Source organism: Tripterygium wilfordii, chromosome 7, assembly GCF_013401445.1.
Source record: "Tripterygium wilfordii isolate XIE 37 chromosome 7, ASM1340144v1, whole genome shotgun sequence".
In the NCBI taxonomy this organism is placed as follows: Eukaryota; Viridiplantae; Streptophyta; class Magnoliopsida; order Celastrales; family Celastraceae; genus Tripterygium; species Tripterygium wilfordii.
This window is the reverse complement of record NC_052238.1, coordinates 13414827-13437666: the sequence shown is the minus strand read 5'-3', so window position 1 is coordinate 13437666 and position 22840 is coordinate 13414827. Positions and strand designations below refer to the sequence as shown.

The 22840-nt window shown below is 37.5% G+C and overlaps 2 protein-coding genes across 3 annotated transcripts; both read left to right on the top strand.

The window, feature by feature from the left end:
• Positions 1–14734: 14734 nt before the first annotated feature.
• Positions 14735–15919, top strand: LOC120002615. The gene is made up of 4 exons (XM_038851374.1): positions 14735–14935; positions 14980–15505; positions 15588–15670; positions 15773–15919. The coding sequence occupies exons 1-4, from the start codon at positions 14735–14737 to the stop codon at positions 15917–15919; spliced, it is 957 nt and encodes a 318-aa protein (XP_038707302.1).
• A 509-nt stretch (positions 15920–16428) lies between these two features.
• LOC120002803 (U-box domain-containing protein 52-like) lies at positions 16429–22686 on the top strand. Of its 2 annotated transcripts, none has more exons than XM_038851631.1 (9): positions 16429–16919; positions 17082–17179; positions 17262–17383; positions 17615–17824; positions 18346–18637; positions 19604–19705; positions 19814–20242; positions 20533–21306; positions 21936–22686. In XM_038851631.1, exons 1-9 carry the CDS (start codon positions 16748–16750, stop codon positions 22143–22145), a joined length of 2409 nt encoding a protein of 802 aa, XP_038707559.1. In that variant the 5' UTR covers positions 16429–16747; the 3' UTR covers positions 22146–22686. The 2 variants fall into 2 exon arrangements, with proteins under 2 accessions (XP_038707559.1, XP_038707560.1); XM_038851632.1 differs by having other exon boundaries at positions 21889–22097.
• Positions 22687–22840: the final 154 nt, after the last annotated feature.

Below are 22840 nucleotides of genomic sequence, written 5' to 3'. Positions count from 1 at the left end.
GTTGTAAAGTTTCAAGATTGTCTTAAAAACCCTTGTGAGTTTTGTGCAGTTCTTGAGAAAACCACATCCTTAGTGGAGGTTGGAAAATCCTAGGTTGGTGAACCTAGGTAGTAGATGTAGGAGAAGAGTCTCCGAACTACTATAAATTGCTGTGTGGACTTTCTTGATTGCATTGCTTGCTTGTTGATTGATTAAGTGTTTTGATTGCAGAATTTTCTGAACCGCTAGTCTGTCCGTGCACTGTTCACATAGCTAAACTTTGAATTTTAATCTGAATTTTTGATATAGTATTCATTAGGGTGTTGTGATACTGCATACCAAATTTCATTGAATTCTGACTTGATTTGCTAGGTGAAATTTGAGTTGTAAAATCTGTACGCAGTGTGTTGTTTTAAAAAAAAAAAAATCTGTTTTTGCAATTCCTTAATTATTTGATAATTGATCATTCACCATATTGTATCACATCTTGCATTGAAATAAATGTTGATTAGGATAATCATTAGAGTTCAAATTTGTGTGCTAATTGTTAACTGACATTGATTTCCTTTTAAATTAAAAAAAGAGATTTCTATCGGAATTTGGGGACACAATTCACCCCCCCTCTTGTGTTAAGTACGATCCATCAGGATATGGCATCGCCTTTAATCATAAATCTAGGAAGATCCACATATATGGCCAATTTAACCCCAAAAGAAAAGTTGATGCTTTAACATTGATACTTCCTCTAGCTGCATGGATTGGCTTGTATGCAGAGATGATAGTACAACCCTAACAACCTCTAATAGCCGCATCGACGCTAGCTTTATCATTGTTGGTCACCCATGAGGCATCAACATTGACCTTAAAAGTGTCAAGGAAGGGGTCCTCTGTGACACTGATTGAACAAATTGTCGCCTAATGAGATGTTGGAGGTGGTTGTTTGAGCTTGTAGAGATCTCTATGAGCTGCTTCGAATGGAGAATAATGGCTATTGGGTCAGGGGTACCTTCATGCACCAATCGATTATGGGCTAGCCACAAGCAATAGGCCAAGGTAAAAAACTCAATCAGATTAGCTCGATTGAAGTTTGAAAGAATGTTGCGAGTCCAGTCAGCCAAGCTAGAGAATGATAGCCCTTGAAAGTGATTAAGCACGCTCGAGAGGCTCTGAAATTGAATAGTCCATTGGCATTCCTTAAATAGGTAGAGAGTAGTTTTAGCATCTGTTCCTCACAGAGGACAACAGGTTGGAGAGATAGAGACTCTTCTACGAATTAGATTTTCCTGGGTGGGGAGACTATCATGACAGAGGCGCCAAGAGAAGAGTTTGATTTTCGGAGGACCTCCAATGTTCCATAATTTTGGCCAAGGTAAAGGGTCTCCTTGGTTAGCTGCATCACTATCCATATTTGCATAAGCCATATGGTAAGCTGAACAAATCAAACCCGTTAGAGTAGCCACCCACGTTAGGGGGTCCGCAGAGGAGAGGTTGCATAGAGGTACACCACATATGGTTTTAACATTCCACTATCTAGTGCTGGTATCAATAAGATCTGACACTCTTATCTCGGCATTAGCAATGGTTAGGCTTGAGGAGAGGGTGCCCGAATATATTTAAAGTCAAAAAGTCATTTCCAATCCTAATTCAAATGCCTTTTGATAACAACTCTCTTCCAAATAAAATACTTGACCAAATATAGGATGGGTTTCAATCTCGGGCGGTATCCAAAAAGGATCCTCTCGGGTAGTATCTAGCTTGTAGAACTCTGGCACATAAAGAGTTGTCAATAGTGATAAGTCTTCATCCTTGTTTAGCAAAGACTGATTGAAAATCTGGACATCTCTGAATCCCATCCCACTAGTGCTCATTGGGTCACACATCTTTGACCATTTTATCCAACAAAGTGGATGGGTGTTAGACAATGAACCATCCTACCCAAACTGCCTAGCCAGTTGATTAAGGTCATCACAGAGATCATTAGGAAAGCTGTAAAGACTCATAGCATAGCAAGGAATAGTTTGGATTACTGATTTAATGAGCACACCACAACCCGCTTGAGAGTGACACTTCTCCTTCCAACCCTTAACTTTATTCCACTCTTTTTCTTTGAACTAGCTGAATGAAGTCTTTTTTGAGCGGGGGATAAGAGCTGTTAAATCAAGATATTTTGAATCTGATCCAAAAGGAGCCATGCTGAGCAGTGTCTGAAGAGAGTGTTGGAGCTTGAAGTTGATGTTGACAGTAAATAAGGTTCATGACTTGTCGATATTTAGAAGCTGACCATATATCTCATTATATTGATGAATGACAATAAGGATATTTCGTGTCTCCTCAAGGTTCGCTTTAGAGAATAGAAGGCAATCCCTGTTTATCTAAATCCTATGGATAGAAGATGCTTTGGTTGCCTGTTCTATAAGATTGAAAATGTTTCAATACAAAATAAGAAAAGATAAAGGGAGATAGGTTCACCTTGACCAAGGCCTCGAGTTGGGTGGATGACACCACTAACTTCACCATTGATAATGACGGGGAAGGAGACTGAGGATAAATAGGCCATCACTTTTGAGATACATCTTGGGTCAAAACCCAACAAATGCATCATTATAGATAGAAAATTCCACTCCTCTGTCATAGGCTTTACTCGTATCAAGCTTGAGAGCCATGAAACCATTTTGATGTTGTCGCATACATCTCATGTGATGAAAGGATTCTACTGCTACTATAGCATTATCCATAACGAGTCTTCCAAGGATAAAGACACTTTATACATTTGAGATGATTCTATTGAGGAGAGGTTTCATTCGGTTACTTAGACATTTGAAAATGAGTTTATACACCACATTACAAAAGATTATAGGGAAAAAGTGGGATGGGTTCTCTGGGTGTTTTGTTTTTGGGATTAAGGCCACCAGAGTGTGGTTTATTTGATTGTGAAAAGGTCCCCCATTTAGGAAGTCGAGAACCACGCTAGAGGTTGCCAGCCCCACCACATGCCAGTATCATTGGTAGAAAAGCTCTGGAAGACTGTCTTATCCCAAAGCTTTGTTTGGGCCATTTGGAAAAAGGGCACACTTCACCTCATCTGAAGTGAAGGGGGCTAGTACGAATTGGTTCATATCACGAGTCACATGAGCTTTGAATTTATTAAAGACTTTATTTGGGGCTTACGGATTTATAAAGGTATAGAGGGAGCCGAAGTAGGTGGAAAAGAGAGTTACAATTTGGTATTGTTTAGATACCCAATAACCATCTTCACCACATAAGCTTGATATACTATTCCTAATCTTCATAAATGATGCTTTTTGGTGGAAGAATTTAGTATTTCGATCGCCATGGTTTAGCCAATCTTGGTGGGATCGTTGACGCCAACCTATTTCTTGGCAGCTCAATAGCTCATTAATCTCTTCTTCTAGAGTTCTTTACTCATCTAGATTTTGCCCATAACGATGAGAATTACAAAGATCATGAAGTCTTAGTTTCTTTTGGGCGAAGGTTCTTTTGGATTTGCACAAAGGTGGCCAAATGCCAAGTCGAAAGGCTAGCAGTAACCATCTTTTGATGCTGCTGAACAAAAACCATAGAGGATTCCTCCAAAGGAGAGGACCACGCCTCATTGATCAAACCTTCGCAATCTTGGTGTCTACACCAGAACTTCTCAAAATGGAACCAACGTTTACTTTGCCGATCATGGATGGTATTTGAAGGAGAGCTGAAGAGACTATGAAGAATGATTGGACAATGGTCTGATACGGAGGTGACTAGGTGGAGGACCCGGGAATTGAGAAATAGATTGCTCCATGAATTTATAGCTACCACCATGTCCATTCTTTCTTCAATTAAACCATTCTCCCATTGCGGTTACACAAGGTAAAAGGATGCCCCGAGAATCAAAGATCCCTAAGACCACAATTGCTTAAACAATCTCAAAAATTTTACATAAGAGTTTTAGATTTGGAGCGGGATCCAGCTACTTCACGAATAGAAGTGAGGATTTTCTTCTTGGAGATTTATAATCATATCTATATGGTTGTTGGAGTAAGATTACAGTTGCAGGTTCATATAAAAGTTCCACAAAATAATTAAACCACCATCAAACCCAACTCGAGGGACACAAAAAAAGAGTTAAATTACAGTTTGAGACTCAAGCATTCAGCAACAGAGGTTGAAAGTCAAGTTTCATAAAGAAAAAGAACCATGGGAGCTTATTGTCAAATTGACTGGTAACTTGAACTACGCCCGACAATTCCAAAATATGGTTCATTGTGAGCAGCGACTCTGAGTTGTCTCAAAGTCTACCGATATATTGTATGGGACAAGTTTCATATCATCTAAAAATTTCTTCATTTTGATGGGGTCTGCCATTTCAATCTCTTTAAGTTGTTGACCATCTTTCGATCTTATAACAACCTCCGATGGCTTTGAATTCAGGTGTCGTCTCGCCTTTGCTTTTGTGAGCCATGGTGACTACATCTTTGTTCTGTGTTGGGGTTCTCCGAGGAGGTATTTGTAGAGGCACTTTATGTGTTTCTTTAAGGGTATTTTGTTGTTTTCTGAGCTCAAACTCCTCCATTTTTTCTGGTTGGTTTCCTTCTGGATAACTACGATTCAAATTGGGGATTCTATATTCAACATCAAATGATTCACCTCGACCATTGGGCATGAGGTAGCTGATTGGTAAAGGATCTCGATTTACTCAAAAATGGGGTGGAGATTTTGGTTCCACATTTGTTCCACTAGAAAAGGAGCCAGTTGTATCTGCTTGTTTGCATGAACCACTTGGACTAATTTTCTCCTGTGAATCCATCCCTCGATGAGGGGAAGAAGACCTTAAGGCACGATTCTCACCATCTCTTGTATTGTTGCGTTATCATTTCTTGTGTTTATCATATCTAGATCCATATGCAGCTAGCTAGGAGCCATATTGTGGAAGTCGCAACTTGTGATTCTTCAAATTTTTGTTGATAGTGCTTTTCATCATGGGCCAAGATACCACACCAGTAGTAGAATCCTAACAGGCATTCATATTTCAGGTTTACCCAGATCCTCTCCCCAGATAGTGCTAGGATCTAGAAGCCCATATGCAGAGGTTTGTCGATGGGAACTGAAACACAAAACCTGAGATAAGCATTGTTGGAGTTTCCCTCTTCCCTTGTTCTCTCTACCTCTAGAGATGTTCCAACACAATCGCCTACAGTTCTTGGTTCATGATGGAAAAAGAATCACACCAAGCAAATATCAATTACAAGCAATACTCAAAATCAACTCAAACACAAACTGATTGAGTACTTTCTTCAAACACTTAGCAGGCAATCTCTCAGTAAATACACTAGCAACCCAACACTAGCTAAAATCCAACTCAAGGACACACTATCTCTCAATAACTAGACTAAAGAACTTGGGAAAATTCCATATACCACACGAATATGAAATAGATACAATAATATAAAGGCAAAGTAATTGAACAATGGATAGAAGAGTTCACTTGATGGAGTCACACCACAAGCTAGCTCGAATGATGAAATCACTCCATGGATGACGAAATCGGCATCCTCGATAGAGCCTCGCACTCCCAATTGAGCCTCATGACAACAATCAACATTTTCTTCAATTCATCAAAACTACCGCAACACTTCTCTGACCTAGAACATATAGCTATTGATGTGGATTTAATTGCAAGCGCACAAATCGCACAAGTAATAAAATGATGAGTAAATTATCGTTCCCACGAGGATGTATTGGTGATCAAAATTAATGTCAAACAAGCAACAACTATGTAAATTGGGTGAAAATGATGAGTGGTTGGTTTTGTTTTTAACTAAACTTAAACATAGAACAAAAGAGTAATTAAGTAATTACAAATGTAATCAAAAAGGGAAAACACTAAGGTACTTAATTTCACCTCACCTATCCAATTCAACTCCCTTGGTCCCTTAACCCCTACTTCCTCTCTCAATAATGACAATTGGTCTCCCTAACCTATCCAACGCTCTATGTCTAGTGACATCGGAAGTATCTCTATCTCTAATCCCTATTATGTCTAACAATCGGATTCAAAAGACAATGACCTATTAAGATTTGTTGATTAACCGTTTAGCGATTGCATAGGTCACCTCTTATATTTCTATGGTGTATGCACCCTATGTCATCTATGGCTTAAGGCAAATCCTAGATATCTCCTTCCGATCTCAATCTAGGCAACAAATCAATTGAATGATGGCCAAACACCCAAAAGCATTAAGCACACCCATAGACAATCAATAAGAGAGAGAAATCAAGAAATAAGGAAACCAAGTTTATTGAATCTTCAAGGTTTGGTTACATTAAGACCCTAGTAAAGAAATCTAGCCACTCATAGAGTCAAGATATATCATCAAGCAAGGAAAATCAACCATAAAAACTAAAATAAAGGAAGAGAGAGAAAACCCCCTTGTAAACCCTCTTCTTCTCTAAGCTCCAATGGTGGCCTCCAAGGTAGAGAATGAATCCCAGCTCTAAGAACAGCCCCAAAACCTTATTTTATGCCCTTTTATACTGCCTCAAATTCTTATGTCGTTTCTCTAACAAGTTGGGTCGTTTTGACAAAAAAACACGTGAATTCAGAACTTTTTCGCGAAACTGCGTGTAATTGGGAATGACTCCGATCGATCGGAAATCGCTTCTGGAGTCCAAATCTTCATTTTGCACTCTTTTCCTTCCTTTCTTGTCTTGACACCTACAATATGTAAATATAGCTTTCGTAGGCAATATCAACTCTTAATCAACTAAAAATGGGATGAACTTATGTGTAAAAGATGCATAAATGTATGTATATATTTAGCACATCAGCTATCATAACTGAGTCTGGGTTTGGCTTCCTATTTTAGACGTGGACTCAGCTTGGGCTTAGGCCACGTCTAGATATCTATTGCATCATTCCCACCGACGCAGAAAAATTTGACTCCGTCAAATAGTTGAAGCTCAATCCACCAAGGTCAAAACAAAAGTTCAAAAATCCAACAGGGTCAAAAACAAAAGTACCTTGCTTGCCCGCGTAACTGGTCCTCAAACCCATATTATAAGCAAAAATTGGTGCAATAGTTGGCTTGCACAAGTTGGGGATGCCTTGTAAACCTTTTGAACTTCTTGTAGACTTGTGAACTTTGATGGACACAAAATCACAATAGGCAAGGGGATTACTAACCACCCAAATAGCAAGATGTTCACTAATATGTGTCACAACCATCATGGGGAAAGCATAGCCACATCTGCAATCTTCCTCACACGATGATAATCAAAATCTCAAAGATATGCATCAACAACAACAATTTGATGTTCTATGGGCTGCTATTTTCTTGGTGGTGTTCTAGCACTGAATGTGCAAGTAGACCACTCACTATAAGACCATTTGCAAGAGTATGGTTACCGTCAAATTGCAACTTTTTGGCACAAACTAGGCAATTCTCCAGTGATCCATAAAGTCGTAAATCTGGCATTTAAGGGTAATTTCATCTTCATTCCCAGGTGTGTCTTGGTTATTAGCTTCAAGAATTACTCTCATTTTCTCAACTGATAGATTCTCTATAATAGCTATACAAAATTCTTGAAACTCTATGTGAGGCTCACCTTATAATATTCCTCCATTGTCATTATAAAAGTTAGGTTCAACAATACCATGGAAACCATAATCCATGCACGACTTCTTAGCTTCCTTCTCATAGGCTTCAAGGTCTGCCATTAAGTTTCCATTAACTAGTAAAACAAGCCAATGTGCATAGGATGAACAAACAACAAATGCTTAGGATTATGGGAATTCCCATACTCATTGACATCTCTAACTAGGCAGCTGTAATTTTTTGAGTACTCCAAGTATTTATCAGAAGGCTTCCCGACCATAGTTTCAATCCATCCACCCGGATCAAACATTAGAGTGTCTTTCTCCTTGATTTTGCTCCCTTGTCTCAAAATGGATTGTGCAATACTTGAGGTGAAAATTCCTTACCTGATTTCGATCCATTGGAACAAGAAGATTGATTCCAAGATTCCATCTTTCCCACAAAATTTTTGCTCAGATAAATATAAACACTTATTTTGTAGCACCTCTATTGTACTAGGTGACCTTGTACATTGATTAGTCATTCCACAGCCACACTCCTTGTACCCATCATACTTCGGTAAGAAATTTCTTTTAACCTCCCTTTCAATGTGCTTATAAATTTTAATCATTCATTTTCCAAGGGTCCCGTGTCAATCAAACCAGAGATATTCATGCTACCACTATTCTCATTATCATTATCAAGATTCCAACCCATGATTTGAAGCTCTTTATGATTTTGTTGCTCCTTAGTAACAACATCATATTTGTCTGCAATAAAGACTCTGGTTTCCCCTAGTTCCTTACTAACTTGAACTTCATTCTCAATTTCTTTAGCAATTGTTTCTTCATATTCACACTCCTCAACATGTTTCTCTTCTTCATATTCTGACTTTCCTTTATCAGTATGATGATGTCGAGCATTCCAAGCAATCAAGTTACTCCCAATCTTGTTTAATTTCAAGGCCATTTCTGACAGTCTCCATCTGTTGAGTTAACGTTTGGAGCTGGTCAAGAATATCAAGCATGTCACTTTTCACCACTTGGGAGCTCGTTGGAGCATATGAACTACACCTATGCAAGCTAGGATTAACACTCAACATGCCATGAACATGAGATTCTTTAGTAAAGCTTCGGTTAGATACAATACCAAAAGAGTGTGAGAACTCTTTAACATGTTTAGCAGTTTCATTCTCACCAAATGGCGAAGCTGAACCATGGTCGTCCCGTCTTAAACTTCAGTCTCTACCGTAATTTCTATTCCATGTCATCTTGAGCTTCCTCATATTGTTTGGATCTACAATCTCTCAGGTCTTCTCTAGATCGGTCATACCAGTCATAACAAGGATAATCGACATTGCCATCTCAAGTTGGAGTTCGTACACAGCAGTTTAGGTGATAGTCTTGGTGTCGTTCACACCACTACATCCCATCATATCCATAGTGATCAGCTCCCAAATTACAAAGCCCACCATCCCAGTCAAACCGGGAATTCACCTGAGTAACATCTTTTCTACTATAGTGGTCGAAGCCATTTGGATCGTGAACACTACGACTCCATGTGTTCATTGCTCCAATACCAAGTTGATGCAAACGGAATCACACCAAGCAAATATCAATTACAAGCAGCACTCAAAATCAACTCAAGCACAAACTGATTGAGTACTTTCTTCAAACACTTAGTAGGGAATCCACTAGATACCCAACACTAGCCAAAATCCAACTCAATGACAAACACTATCTCTCAATAACTAGACTAAAGAACTTGGGCAAATTCCAGATACCATACGAATATGAAATAGATACAATAATCTAAAGGCAAAGTAATTAAACAATGGATAGAAGAGTTCATTTGATGGAGTCACACCACAAGCTAGCTCGAATGATGGATTCACTCCATGGATGAGGAAATCGGCATCCTCGATAGAGCCTCACACTCCCAATTGAGCCTCACAACTGCAATCAACATTTTCTTCAATTCATCAAAATTGTCGCAACATTTCTCTAACCTATAACATAAAACTATTATAACTAGGTTTGGGCTTGGCTTCCTCTTTTGGACCTGGACTTAGCTTGGGCTTGGGCCACGTCTATATATCTATTGTACCAAAACCTCTATTGAATGACACACCAGGGGTAAGCCCCATGCTTGGATCCAAAAAGGAGATTCAGTAAAACTTAGATTGGAGATAGTCATCCCCATTTTTAATGATGTAATGATATTTATGTTAACAAATATGAAAAATAATATAACAATGTTATAAAATATATTGGAAATGTTAATGAGTGTCCTTAGATCACTAGATAAGAATAAAACAAATGTATTTTAATATGAAAAAGACATGTATTTTAAGTTTTAAAAAATAGAGAAGACAATATTCTATCACAAATGGCATATCAATTTCTATATATAAAACAGAGGCCTAAGGATGCTTCCCCGTGAATTGAGGAGAAAAGCAAGAGAGAGGTAAAAAGCTTCCTCTTAATTACAGGAAAATCAATGTTATTTCAATGATAACCAATTAAATGCGCATAAATACTATTAGGAACAATAAAAAGTGATAAAAAAGGTAAAATAATGAAAAATAACAGCTAAGCAATTGAACAATCATAATCATAATCATATAATTAAGATAAGTGTATTACAAATTAAATACTGAAGTGCTTCAGAAGCTGCCACATCTGCTTCTGTATGACTCAAACTCTTGCCACATATAATAAAATAAAATTGAAGTTGTGTCAAGAAACGCTGTCAATCATCACGCCTTTTCCGAACCCCTTGGGCGGGCCTGGGCTCCATTTTTGGGGTCGGGCCAAGCCCGAAGCCTAACACCTCGGGCCAATTTTGGCCCGGCCCGAGCCCGACCCAAACCCCATATTATTTATTTTTATATATATATAATATGTATATATTTACATATATTATATATACACATACATATATATATATATATATACACATACATATATATATGTATGTATATATAATATATAATATATGTGTGTGTGTGTATATATATATATATATTTATTTATTGCAATGTATGTGTATATCTATATACATAATACGTATATATTTCACCCTCTATAAAATATTGTTCAATTGTATAAAAATTAAAATACAATTATGACATTAATCAATTGTAAATAATATGTATTTTTTAAAAAAGAGTCAAAAAAAAGTTAAGGCCCGAAGCACGAGCCCCGCTCGAGGCCTGAGCCCAAAGCCCGAGCTTTATGGGGCCGGGCCTGGGCCTCATATTCCCAATTTGGCCTGGCCCGAGGCCCGAAGATCTAAACCGGGCCAGGGCCAAAAAAAGTTGGGCCAGCCCGATGTCGAGCCCTATATAGTAGTACTATTATCTTGCTACTGAATGTACTTGCATTATAATTCAAATCTTTGTGAAGTGTATTGCACTTCAAACTTGGTCACTTTTAAAAAAATTTAATTTTACCTTTTAGTCGCGTGAATAAATGGGGACACATATTTTCGCTTTGTTGATGCTACTGAGTACTCAGGTTTAAAATGAGATTCATGATTTGTGTATTTACTACTATGCATAGAATGTTGTCCATACACATTCTTGGTGACCTTTGCCACTTTGGAGAAAAAAACAACGCAAATAAGAATTGCTAAACTCTGAACATATTTGTACCTTATGCATCAAATTTCTCGCTCCCTTTTAGAAAATTATTTCTTAGCATAATAAAAAAAAAGGTATTGTAGTTATTTGTTAATCTCACAATTATCTCCATTTTCTAAAATTCAAGCTATGTTATTCATCATGGTAACAAAGTATTGAAAAATTATCAAAAATCTTTATTTTCCTAACTAATCATGTGTCGCGCGAAGCGCGGGCATGCAAGTAATTTATATACTGTAATCAATCATTAACAAGTAACCTTAAGTCACCCATTAAAGGGTTGCACTATTCAAACCCACCTATCCCATCTTATCAATCAGTCATACATTTTGCATGTGATACAAGAGTCCCTTACCACCTTCGAAAATAACAATGGCATTGTACCCTAATCATAGATTCTAGTATAGTACGCCAAATGTAGGGGGTGGTCTGAGGAGTGCAGCCTGACGTTACACATGGCAACGTGAGAAACAGTTTATATCCTTTTTATTTTTGATTTCTGATGATGTTTGGGCGTGACAAAATCCTAGCCACTTCTCAAACGACATTACTCTGTGCCTCATGTGACTCATGTACAAAAGTTTTAAAAGGACTCATTGATTACTATTCATGAGTATGACTAAACCCTAAACCCTTATTTATACTATTCATGAGCATGCCTATGAGAATCTTGGCAGTCTCTCCTCTCTCTCATATCCTTCTATATATATCTCTTTCTTTCTATGTGTATATCTACCAATAAAGAATTGAACTAAAAGAAGGGACAACAACAGCTTATAGAGCCTCACCAGCATCTAGAAGAAGTGCACTAGAGATCTATTGTGGATATAGATTACTTGAGCGATCTTTTCGACTATCACTTGCCAAGCAGTTCAAGTGAACATGTAAATATAGATACTGATTTAATATTTTTAAGTAAATATTTTTTATTTAATGTATTTTAAATAAATATTTTTTATTTAGTGTTTTTCTACACATACTCAATTTAAATTATATTGTTGATAAGGTGATTTTATCTAATCCAGAATAAAGCAAGAAGACGAACATACGGACGAGATGACAGAGAATATCAAATCTTCTTCCGAAACTTTTGTTCATGTGTTTGAATAAATTATTGTTTGTCTTGAAAAATTATCAAATTAATATCAAAAAATATAATCTATCTTTTATTTACAGAAAAATTAAAAAGGAAAATAAGAATTTAAAAAATTAATAAAAACCGAAAATATTAATCAAAATCAAAGCATTTTAATTAATAAAAAAATTGGGATAAAAAAATATGAAAAAATACAATTAAGAATGTGATATTTTTCTTTTATATATATATATATATATATATATATATATTATAGTCTAAGGAGTTAAGAAGACATGACATGACATTCTAGGGTCTAGGAGGGGTTCAAATATCCAAATCTCCCGTTAAAACACTACCCATATATAGCCCCAGTTTGGCATACAATATTTGAGGGCAATATATTGCCCCAATACAATTTTGCAACAATATATGCTACTTGGTAAACAAACAGCAATTTTGTGGTGCAGATTCCCATGCAATTTTTAGACAATTTTATTGTCTAAACGAAATTGTCCCAAGTTGGACAATTTTGAGACAATATTGTTTTTACATTACCAAAATACCCTCATGTTTATGCCTTATCTCGATAATACCCTTAGGGCTACTCATATACACAATCACGATTTTCCTTCTCCATTGTTTTCAGCCATACTCATTCGCTTGTGCGCAACCACCTGCTCCGACCACGACTACGGTCGCCGTTCAATCTCGCCTCCGAAAAAGGAGATTTTCATACCGATAAGACCTTATATTCCTCATCTAAAGGATTTCTCTTCTAGATTTGTAGTTAGGTCTTCGATTTTGTGCGTTTTTGGCTTCTATCGATTCTGCTAGTTAGGGCTTCTACCGTGAATTTTTTCAATGTTGTAATCCTTTCTTATATATGAATGATGTTGCGTACGAATCCTCTATTGAGTTTTGACAAGGATATTGGGGAATTTGTTTGTTTAGAGCATTGTTACCTTCTCTGCAGTAGTGATGAATTCCTTGTATTTATACAAGTTTCTTTGTTGTTTCACTGCCTCATTTTTTTACATGTCACTAGTTTGGGAGAATGAGTAGGGAAGGGAAGAAAACCTTGGTAGAGGCAGAGGGTGATAAATTTAAATGGGATAATGACTACCAAAATTTTCTTGGATATGCTACATGTTTGGAAGAAGAAAAATATTGGGCTATTGAAGTGGGATAAAATTTTGGAAGAGTTTAAGAAAGTTAGTGGGTTCAGCTGCACCCCACAGAAGTTGAAGACGAAGCACGACAATATGAAACAGAATTGGCAGTTGTTTAATAGTCTTATGACTGTTGAGACAGGTCTTGGCTTCAATTCTGAAACCGGCAAGGTCCAGGCAAGTGATGATTGGTAGGCAGCTCGAATTCAGGTATTTGTTAAGTTATTTCAATTAGTACATGCTTATTTTCATTTCAGTTATGTTGAATGAATATATATTGGTTGATGCAGGAGAATATTAACTTCAAGAAGTTTAAGACAACTGGATTGCCTCTACATGGAGAGCAAGATAAGTTGTGGGGTGGCCAAACAACTACTGGGGATGACTGCTTCACTCCTGCTATTGTAGTGGAAGATGGATTTCCCGAAACCTTTGGAGATGACTACTACACTCCACAACCATTTCAAGCAGATTCAGAACATTTTCTTGATACTATGTCAACTGGTTCATCACCTGTGAAGGCAAGCACACCACTTCAAGGTTCTGCCTCAACAGTTAGAAGCCACAAGAGGAAGAAAGCCATGACAGAAGATGTAAAGGATCCTGAGTTTAAGGGAATGTGTACCGAAGTTCAATGCACAAGTAAAGAACAACGATTGTATTTTGCTTCTAAAAAAGAATACTACAAGGTAAAGAAGGAAATTGCCTACGAGAAGAAGGAAATTCGCCAAAAGAAGACAGAACCAATGCCTCCTGTTGTTCCAGTTTCAGTTCAACAGCCAGTGCAGCCTATTCAGCCTTTGGTTCCAGTTGATCCATAATACGATGCATCTGTGAAGGCCTTAGTGGAGTTAGACCTTGAAGTTGCACATCCTGAGATGTTTTACTTTGCTGTGGAACTATTCTTTTCCACTCCGCACAGGCAACTATTCTTGGCTTTACCAGTTAGTGCTCATTATGGTTTTATTGAGCGTCTATACAAGAAGAATGCTGGAACCTCGTGATCCTGCTAAACATTTGGCATCATATCATTTATGGAATTTTCTTTTAGAGTACTTTGCTTTTCAATAGGATGTTCCATTTAATTCCAGGATATTGATTTCTTAAAATGTTAGACTATTTGTGCAATAATTTGATTGACTTTGATTTCAATTACTTCAGTTAATGTTTCAGTCCGAGACATGTTGGCATTTGATGTTCAATTTCAATTGCTTTTGATGTTGAATTTTGAATGTCTGTACGTGAATGTGTGGTTCAATTTTAATGTTGCTTTTATTTTTCTTATGTGGCAACTATGAGTACAAGTTCAACAAGTAGTTCTAGTTCTAGCAGTAGTGATGACGTGGTTGACAGTGAACAAATTAAGATCATTACTTTAGCCAAGCAATACCTTGATGGAAGGACTTCCAGTAATGCTTCAAGGCAAAAAAATCCTTGTCGGACTTGTACATTAAAAGGTCATGATTGGGTTGTGGATGTCCTTCAAGGTCACCCCGTTCGCTATCATGACGTATTTAGGATGCCGGTTGATGTTTTTAGGAGATTATGCATGGTTTAAGGGATGATCATGGCCTCACGGGTTCGACAAATGTGAGCATTCTTGAAATGGTTGCGATGTTCATATATACATTGGGACATGCTCAGTCAAACCGTGATATCCAAGAGCGATTTCAACATTCTGGTGCGCCTATTAGTCGCTTGTTCCATAAGGTATTGCTTGCTGTTATGAAATTGTCGGAGGAAATAATCAAACCATGTGTGCAATACTCGTTGCATGAAACTCCGAGGTATATAAGAGATCATGCAAAGGTTGAATATCATATATGCTTCAAGGATTGCATTGGGGCACTAGATGGGTGTCATATCTCAGCTATTGTAAGTCCGGAGAATAAACCAAAATATGTTGGGAGAAAAGGTGTCCCCACACAGAATGTATTGGCAGTGTGTGACTTCGATATGATGTATACATACATATCTGTTGGATGGCCGGGCTCGACGCATGATAGTCGTGTTTTGGAACATTCTCTTCGTGTGGAGAGGCTAACATTTTCGAAGCCACCTCTTGGTATGGCAATGGTTTTTGCCAATATAAACGTTATTGTTTTACTGTTTTAATAAACTAAAATTGAAAAAAAAAATTCTTTTAGGCAAGTATTACTTGGTTGATGTAGGATATGCGAACAGGACAGGTTTTCTTGCACCATACAAAGGTGAGCGGTATCATGTTCCTGTATTTCAACATTGAGCACCCGCATCGTGACCTCGTGAAGTCTTCAATAAGGCTCACGCTAGGCTCAGAAATGTCATTGAACGAACTTTTGGGGTTACAAAGAAGAAATGGCGGATATTGAATTCAATGACTTCTTTTCATATAAGGACGCAGTCAATGATTGTTATTGCTTGCATGGCCCTGCATAATTTTATCCGGCTACATGTTGCTGGTGACGTTGACTTTGTTGACATTGACTCACCTATATGATCGATATCGACGCTCAAAATGTTGAAAATGCAGAAGACGAATATTTGGTAATTGACGATACGAGTATGTCTCAGTTTCGGGATATGCTTGCTGAACAACTTTCTACCGTATGATGAATGATGGTTATGCATATTTTGCATTATGTTTGACAACCTCTTATGAAAATATTTGTTTAAATGTGTTATTGTAATCTCAACTATTAGAGAACTGTTTGTGACTTATATATTTATAATATTTTAAATCAATTAAAATGGTATTGTTATTGTTTGTTATTATTAATATTTATAAACTTTTAAATTAAATGTAATGATATTGTTAATATTAATATTCATTACAATCTGTTTAAAGAATAAATGCACAGTACCCTTATATGTAATTTGCCACAATAATTTTAACACTAATATGCTACAGCAATAGTACAACCAAACACCTAGTAACATTTTTGTCCACAATATATGACCCATAATAACTAAATCATAACCATGTCATGCAATTCGCTTAGATTTTAGGCTCATAGCCGAGTAACGTCCCAACTTCCAAGTCAGAAGTTTGATTCGTTGACAGTAGCAGAAAAAAAGAGAGGAGGAGAATTGTTTTGTAGCTGTCCGTGGATTGGGTTTCTGGTTTTACTGCCAAATTTAGTGAAAAGCATAACAAAAATGACACGGATTCCGGTAGACAATTCGAAGGAGAAACATATTTTGTGCACCTTTTCTTCTTCTCTCAACATCTTCGTCTGCTATCAGCGCCGGCCTCTCTGGCTCGGTAGAGGTGGCGGAGGATTCTTCAAGTCAATTTTGAAACACGACAACACCCATTTAAATTCAAATGGCTTTTATACGATCTGGGTCCAAATCGGAACAGAACAATGGGATCGTAGCAATTGCAATCGACAGAGATAAGAGCAGCCAATTTGCGGTCAAATGGGCTGCCCAGAACCTCTTGAACAAGTCCTCTGAATGCGTACTCATCCACGTTCGTTGCCAGAGCTTGCACCCGCGTAGGTACCTCACTCTTCTCATCATGGGATTGTTAGATGAGAAAGAAGTATCATTAGTTTCATTAACGCCCTTAAGGTGTTCCACGAAATGATGTATTCATGTTATTAATTCTTGTACCAACGTTTGATGTTTTTGGGATCTGTCATTTGATTCCCTTGCAGAGGATATTGAAGCTGTCCCTAAAGAAGGTCGCCCACCAACTGAGCAAGAGTTGCAGCTTTTCTTCCTTCCGTACAGAGGATTCTGTGCTCGAAAAGGAGTCTGTATTCTTGTTGTTTGACAATTTTTAGCATAATTCTTTTACATAGGGAGCTGATTTTCATTGGCATTGTCAATTTCAGATTCAAGCAAAGGAGGTGGTCCTCCATGACATCGATGTTCCAAGTGCCCTCATTGATTATATCAGTAACAACTCAGTTGGCACTATTGTTGTGGGTGCTTCCAACCGGAATGTTCTCACAAGGTCCTCTCCCTCTCTTTCTTTCGCTCAAAACCGGAATGGTGTATTAAAATTACAACAGCATTTTAGAAGAAAAAAAATCTGAAACTGCACACACTCACACACATATATGTATATATATGCACTTTCTGGGTTCAGAATTCAACAATGTGTTTCTTCAGTGAGCTCTTCTTTTTTTACATTTTTTACATCTCCTCTCATTTTAGACATGCTTTTGGTAATTTTCTGGCACAGGAAATTTAGAAATCCAGATGTTCCAAGCAGCTTACTCAAATCTGCACCAGATTCATGTGCAGTATACGTTATATCAAAAGGGAAAGTTTATACGTCCCGAACTGCAAGTCAACCTCAAACTCCTAGTCAAGCTACTCCCACAAAACAAATACAACAGGAATTTGCTTCCATTCTTTCTAATGATGTCCCGAAGGCTGAAGATTCTTCCAGGTAATTTAGGAACAAAGTGGTTATATATACTTCCTAGGAACTAATATAGCACAAATGTTATTTCTTAACCATCTTATGCAATGAAAGTATCAAAAGGTTTCATATTAAAATAATACATTTCTCTTAGTAACATATACAAATGCTAAAAGAAAATGTATCACTAACATGGTCTTTCGAGGTGTATCAGAAATGTTGGCCAAAATAGAGTGTGAAAGTTCAAGGAAGGAAATTTGGATTTTGTAAAAAAAAAAAAAAACAGGTAGGAAATTTTGAAGGTCAACAATTTATCTTATGGTTTGTCAAATAAAGAAATTTGTTTGGAATCTTCACTTAAGGAAGTAAGGGACTTGAAGAGAACATTATTTTTTGTTACATTTTATCTGCCTTATCTCTAAGATGAAAATCAATCCTTTGTCAAGATCATGCAAATATTCATTCATATTTTAGATTTTTGGAGAACTATATCAACATAATGCACTCGTGAGTTCTATGTTTTCTGTTACTGAGTCTTGTTGCAACAGAACCACCTCTAGCCAAGGAAGTTGGAAAAGTGAAGGCTCTGACAGAATATCGATCGATAGAGGCAGTGACATCATGCAGATGATGCCTGGTGGAAATTCCCTATTCAGCGACAGAACTTCAAAAACACCATCAATGGACAGTCACTCATCAGAATTGTTCAATAGAAGTTTCCCATCAGAGAGTAGCGATTTTTCAGAGCCCTTAAGTTTCAGGTCAACTGATGTGTCCTTCGAAAATTTAGAATACTCCATTGCATCAGGAAGTTCCGTGAGCTCTTCCTCACAAACCCCAGTGAGTATACTATATTCAAACTCATAAATTCAACGCACTCTCTATCAGTTAAGATCATGACCTGTGATTTATGCATGGTAGGATTTGCATCACAATTCACATGGCTCAGCCATCTGGCCAGCACTTCTATAGACTATGATTTGACAACAAAAGATTTCTTCATAAAGCATTACTGAAATCTTATTCATTGATTCAATCTTGCTAATGACATTGTTGATTTCTCATATTTCGAAAAAATATGATCATCTTATAGTGGTTAAAATATTCCCATTTCAATTCTGGACAAATGCCAACTGATAATATTTTAAAGGCATCTAAAATAGCACATTCCTATTCTCACAAGCGAGCATGTGGCCTAGTGATAGAATTGCAAGGGTGCAACTTAGAGGTCACTGGTTCAATTCTTGAAAACAATCTCTCGCTGTCCATTATGGGAGACTTGCGCACAAGAGTTATTTGCCTAAAATAACACATTCGCTCTTTTAAAATGGATATATTATCATTCCATCCATAAAATGTTTATGTTTAGTTTATGATGTATGTTGGAAGCTAACTGCATTTGATTAATACGTCAACAACAGAAGAACTCGGGAATGAAATGTTAAATTATCAACGGAGAATCTTTATTTGTACTTAAAACAAGTTTTGGAAGATGCAAGTAGATCCATCAAAAGCCATCAAAGAAACTAGTTAGATGAATGAAACCTTTAGAACCAGGAAAGGAAAACAAACAACGAGATGAACTCTCTTGTGCAAAGAAACTTTGTGCTTTGAAGAGCCAAAAAAGTTCTAGTCCCAGTTGGTATAACTAATCTCCTATTTGGGACTTTATATCCCTGAAACTTCCACTCGTTTATGAATTGGGAAAGCTAAAATTCTACATCATAGTGGCTGTTAGAACATTCTAGTGTGCCGTGACTTATCTTCAACGTCATTATTGAAATGAAGCTTGCTTGCATGAAACAGAAAGCTTTGGACTCGGAAATGAGGAGGTTAAGGCTCGAACTGAAGAAGTCCATGGAAATGTACAATTCAGTCTGCAAAGAAGCTGTTATGGCAAAACAGAAGGTAAGATAGGATCAAAGGCTTTACTAAATTAAACATATTTTAAGACCTGATCATATGTAACAAGTTTATTGTAAGTCTTTTCCATTGAAATCGGAGGTGTGTTTCCAGGCAAGTGAGCTTGAGCATCTGAAGACAGAAAAAGCACGAAGGATGGAGGAAGCAAAGCTTGCTGAAGAGGCTGCATGGGCTGTGGCAGAGGTTGAGAAGCAAAAAGCAAAGGCTGCGGTAGAAGCAGCACAGATGGCACAACGACTAGCAGAAATGGAAGCCCAAAAGAGAAAGAACGCGGAAATGCGGGCCAAGCTTGAGGCAGAAGAGAGAAAGAGGGCAATGGAAGCATTTGCAGCACATAGTGGTCGGTATAGAAAGTACACCATTGAAGAGATTGAAGTTGGAACAAATTACTTTGCAAACTCTCGGAAGATTGGCGAAGGTGGTTACGGACCTGTTTACAGAGGAGTAATTAATCACATTGAAGTTGCTGTTAAGATCTTGAGACCAGACTTATCACAAGGGCAGAAGCAATTCCGGCAAGAGGTAATATGTATTCTTATTCTTGTATGAGATATAAATCCCATTGATCATTAGAATGCAAACTAAATTTTCTTATTAACCAGAATGTTGTCTTGGTACCGTTTTTCTTGAGCAAAGATACAGATCAAATTCCAAACATGGAGGTTGAAGGATAAAGTAAACTACTGCATTCATAGTGTAAAGACAATGAAAGAAGTTCTCTGTAGAAGAAGACATGCACTAAGTCCAGAACCTATTCATAGCTTGTTTTCTTTTACTTGTCATTATATTTCTTTGTTCCTTCTTCATTGTAGGTTGAAGTTTTAAGTTGCATAAGACATCCACACATGGTAATCCTCCTAGGTGCCTGTCCAGAGTATGGGTGCCTCGTATACGAGTACATGGACAATGGCAGTTTAGAAGACAGGCTCTTCCGCAAGAATAATACACCCTCTATTCCATGGAAAATCCGCTTCAAAATAGCAGCTGAAATCGCCACTGCCCTTCTTTACCTTCATCACACAAAACCAGAACCCCTTGTGCATCGTGATCTCAAGCCAGCAAATATTCTCCTGGACCGACATTATGTGAGCAAGATTGGTGATGTTGGTTTGGCCAGGTTGGTTCCACCATCTGTGGCTGATTCTGTCACTCAATATCACATGACAGCTGCAGCTGGTACATTTTGTTACATTGACCCAGAGTACCAACAAACAGGAATGCTGGGTGTAAAATCAGATTTATATTCACTAGGCATAATGCTGCTACAAATAATTACGGCAAAGTCTCCGATGGGTCTATCCCACCAAGTTGAGGAAGCCATTGAGAAAGGAACATTTGCAGAAATGCTTGATCCGATGGTACCAGATTGGCCAGTTGAAGAGGCTTTATCATTCGCTAAAGTGGCTCTACAGTGCTGTGAACTAAGGAAAAGGGACAGGCCAGATCTTGCTACGGTTGTGTTGCCAGAGCTGAACAGGTTAAGAGAACTTGGATCAGAAGGTGAAGGCAATAACAAAATTCTTTGGGCAGCACCACCACGCCCGTATAAGTCAGTTCCACAATTGAATGCTCGTCATGCAAGCCAGGTTAGTTCTCTTTTCAGATCACTAGACTAAATTTTCTCGTCTAAATACTTTCCATGGGCTTGTCTTGCATGCGTGATTTGTGGATTATTGCACAGACCTGATGTGTCTAACCAGTACTTGAAGGGTAGTGGCTGCTTGTTCCCACCACAAAAACAAAGTTGTTGGCTACATCTAGACATTTGATAAAATCCTTAATTCAAGAAAGATTACATTCAAACAATTTTTGCCCCTATTTTATATTATTATTATTCCCTCTTCTGATCAAGGTCTGCACAAAGCAATCTTGAAATTACTTTGCATAATTGGTGGAGAAGACAAGTGAATTATGTTTAATCAATTGTTTTGGTTGCAAACCTAGGCAGCCATTTCAAAGGCATAATGCTTTGTGTTTAGTTTGTCGTCCATGTAAATTCAGTTGATGTCTTCACCAAAAAGGCATAACTATTTTTTTCCTTGTAGAAAAAGTCGATGTTCTTCTCATGTGTTGTAGATGTCTTCACCAAACATTTATTGATCAAACCTTCCAACATTGTCCAAATTTTCCTGAAATATGTTTTATACCTGTTGATTATGTATAATCAGGAAGGAATGAGAAACAATCCTAACGTGGAAATGGAAATTCAACGTAGATCAATGTAAGGAAAGGATGGCAGCGCTTCAAGTATCTAACCAAAGTGTGGAGCTTCAAGAACAATACAAGGAAAGCGACATCACTTACAGGTAGGGAAATACATGTTGGAAAACCAAACAAGATGCAATTTGAAGGTTGTTGGTCCTTTGTTGGCTGTTCAGCGGCTTCAGCTCATTCAAACTCAAGAAGATACAAGTCGTTTTCATGAAAACGTGAATAAGTTCTTACAGTTTGTGTTCATTCTTTTGATTTTATTTTTTCTTCCCGAGATGTAAAGATTAATCTTCCCAGTATGTGGATAGACCCCTACATTGTGCTTTATTCATATGAATACAAATGTGGATAATCAAGTTTCAATTCTGAATTCTATGGCTTTAGGGAACAAATATAGTCAGTCTGATTAATACTCGAGCTAAGAATTATGATTGCTGATTAAGCCAGAAATATCTTCATGAAAGTGTTCATGTTTATTCATTCAGTTCTATTAGGTATTTTATAGAACAAAACTTGAATGATGACACTCAAGCAGTGAAAATACTGGGTAAAGTCACAGGTTCATAAACTTAGGATCGAACTCTCCATGAGATTCATAGTTGCATTACTGACACAGTTAATTTTTTCGCTTGAGCTTGCCCTGATGATTGGCCATGGAAACTAGACCAGTTAGTGAAAGATGAAACAATTGGACTCCAACAGTCAAACACCATGTAAAAGATGAAACGCGATACGTAATTTGGTGAAAGTATCACATGCAAGACTCAAAAACTATGTAAATGAAGCCTACACCGTGTCCGTACAGATCTAAAGCCTTCTAGTTCATTTCTTTGGATTCAAAGTTGAGGGCATCTCTCTTACTACTTTTGTATTTGATCTAGATAAAGGAACTTGTTAGATCCCAACTCG

Bases quoted from the DNA above. Each gene is read 5' to 3' on its own strand.
- LOC120002803 (XM_038851631.1), top strand. From the start codon at position 16,748: ATGGCTTTTATACGATCTGGGTCCAAATCGGAACAGAACAATGGGATC. The intron at 18,638-19,603 runs GTGAGTATACTA...TGCATGAAACAG, and splicing joins GCTCTTCCTCACAAACCCCA to AAAGCTTTGGACTCGGAAAT. The intron at 20,243-20,532 runs GTAATATGTATT...TCTTCATTGTAG, and splicing joins AGAAGCAATTCCGGCAAGAG to GTTGAAGTTTTAAGTTGCAT.
- LOC120002615 (XM_038851374.1), top strand. From the start codon at position 14,735: ATGAGTACAAGTTCAACAAGTAGTTCTAGTTCTAGCAGTAGTGATGAC. The intron at 15,506-15,587 runs GTATGGCAATGG...AAATTCTTTTAG, and splicing joins ATTTTCGAAGCCACCTCTTG to GCAAGTATTACTTGGTTGAT. The intron at 15,671-15,772 runs GTATTTCAACAT...GGGGTTACAAAG, and splicing joins GTGAGCGGTATCATGTTCCT to AAGAAATGGCGGATATTGAA.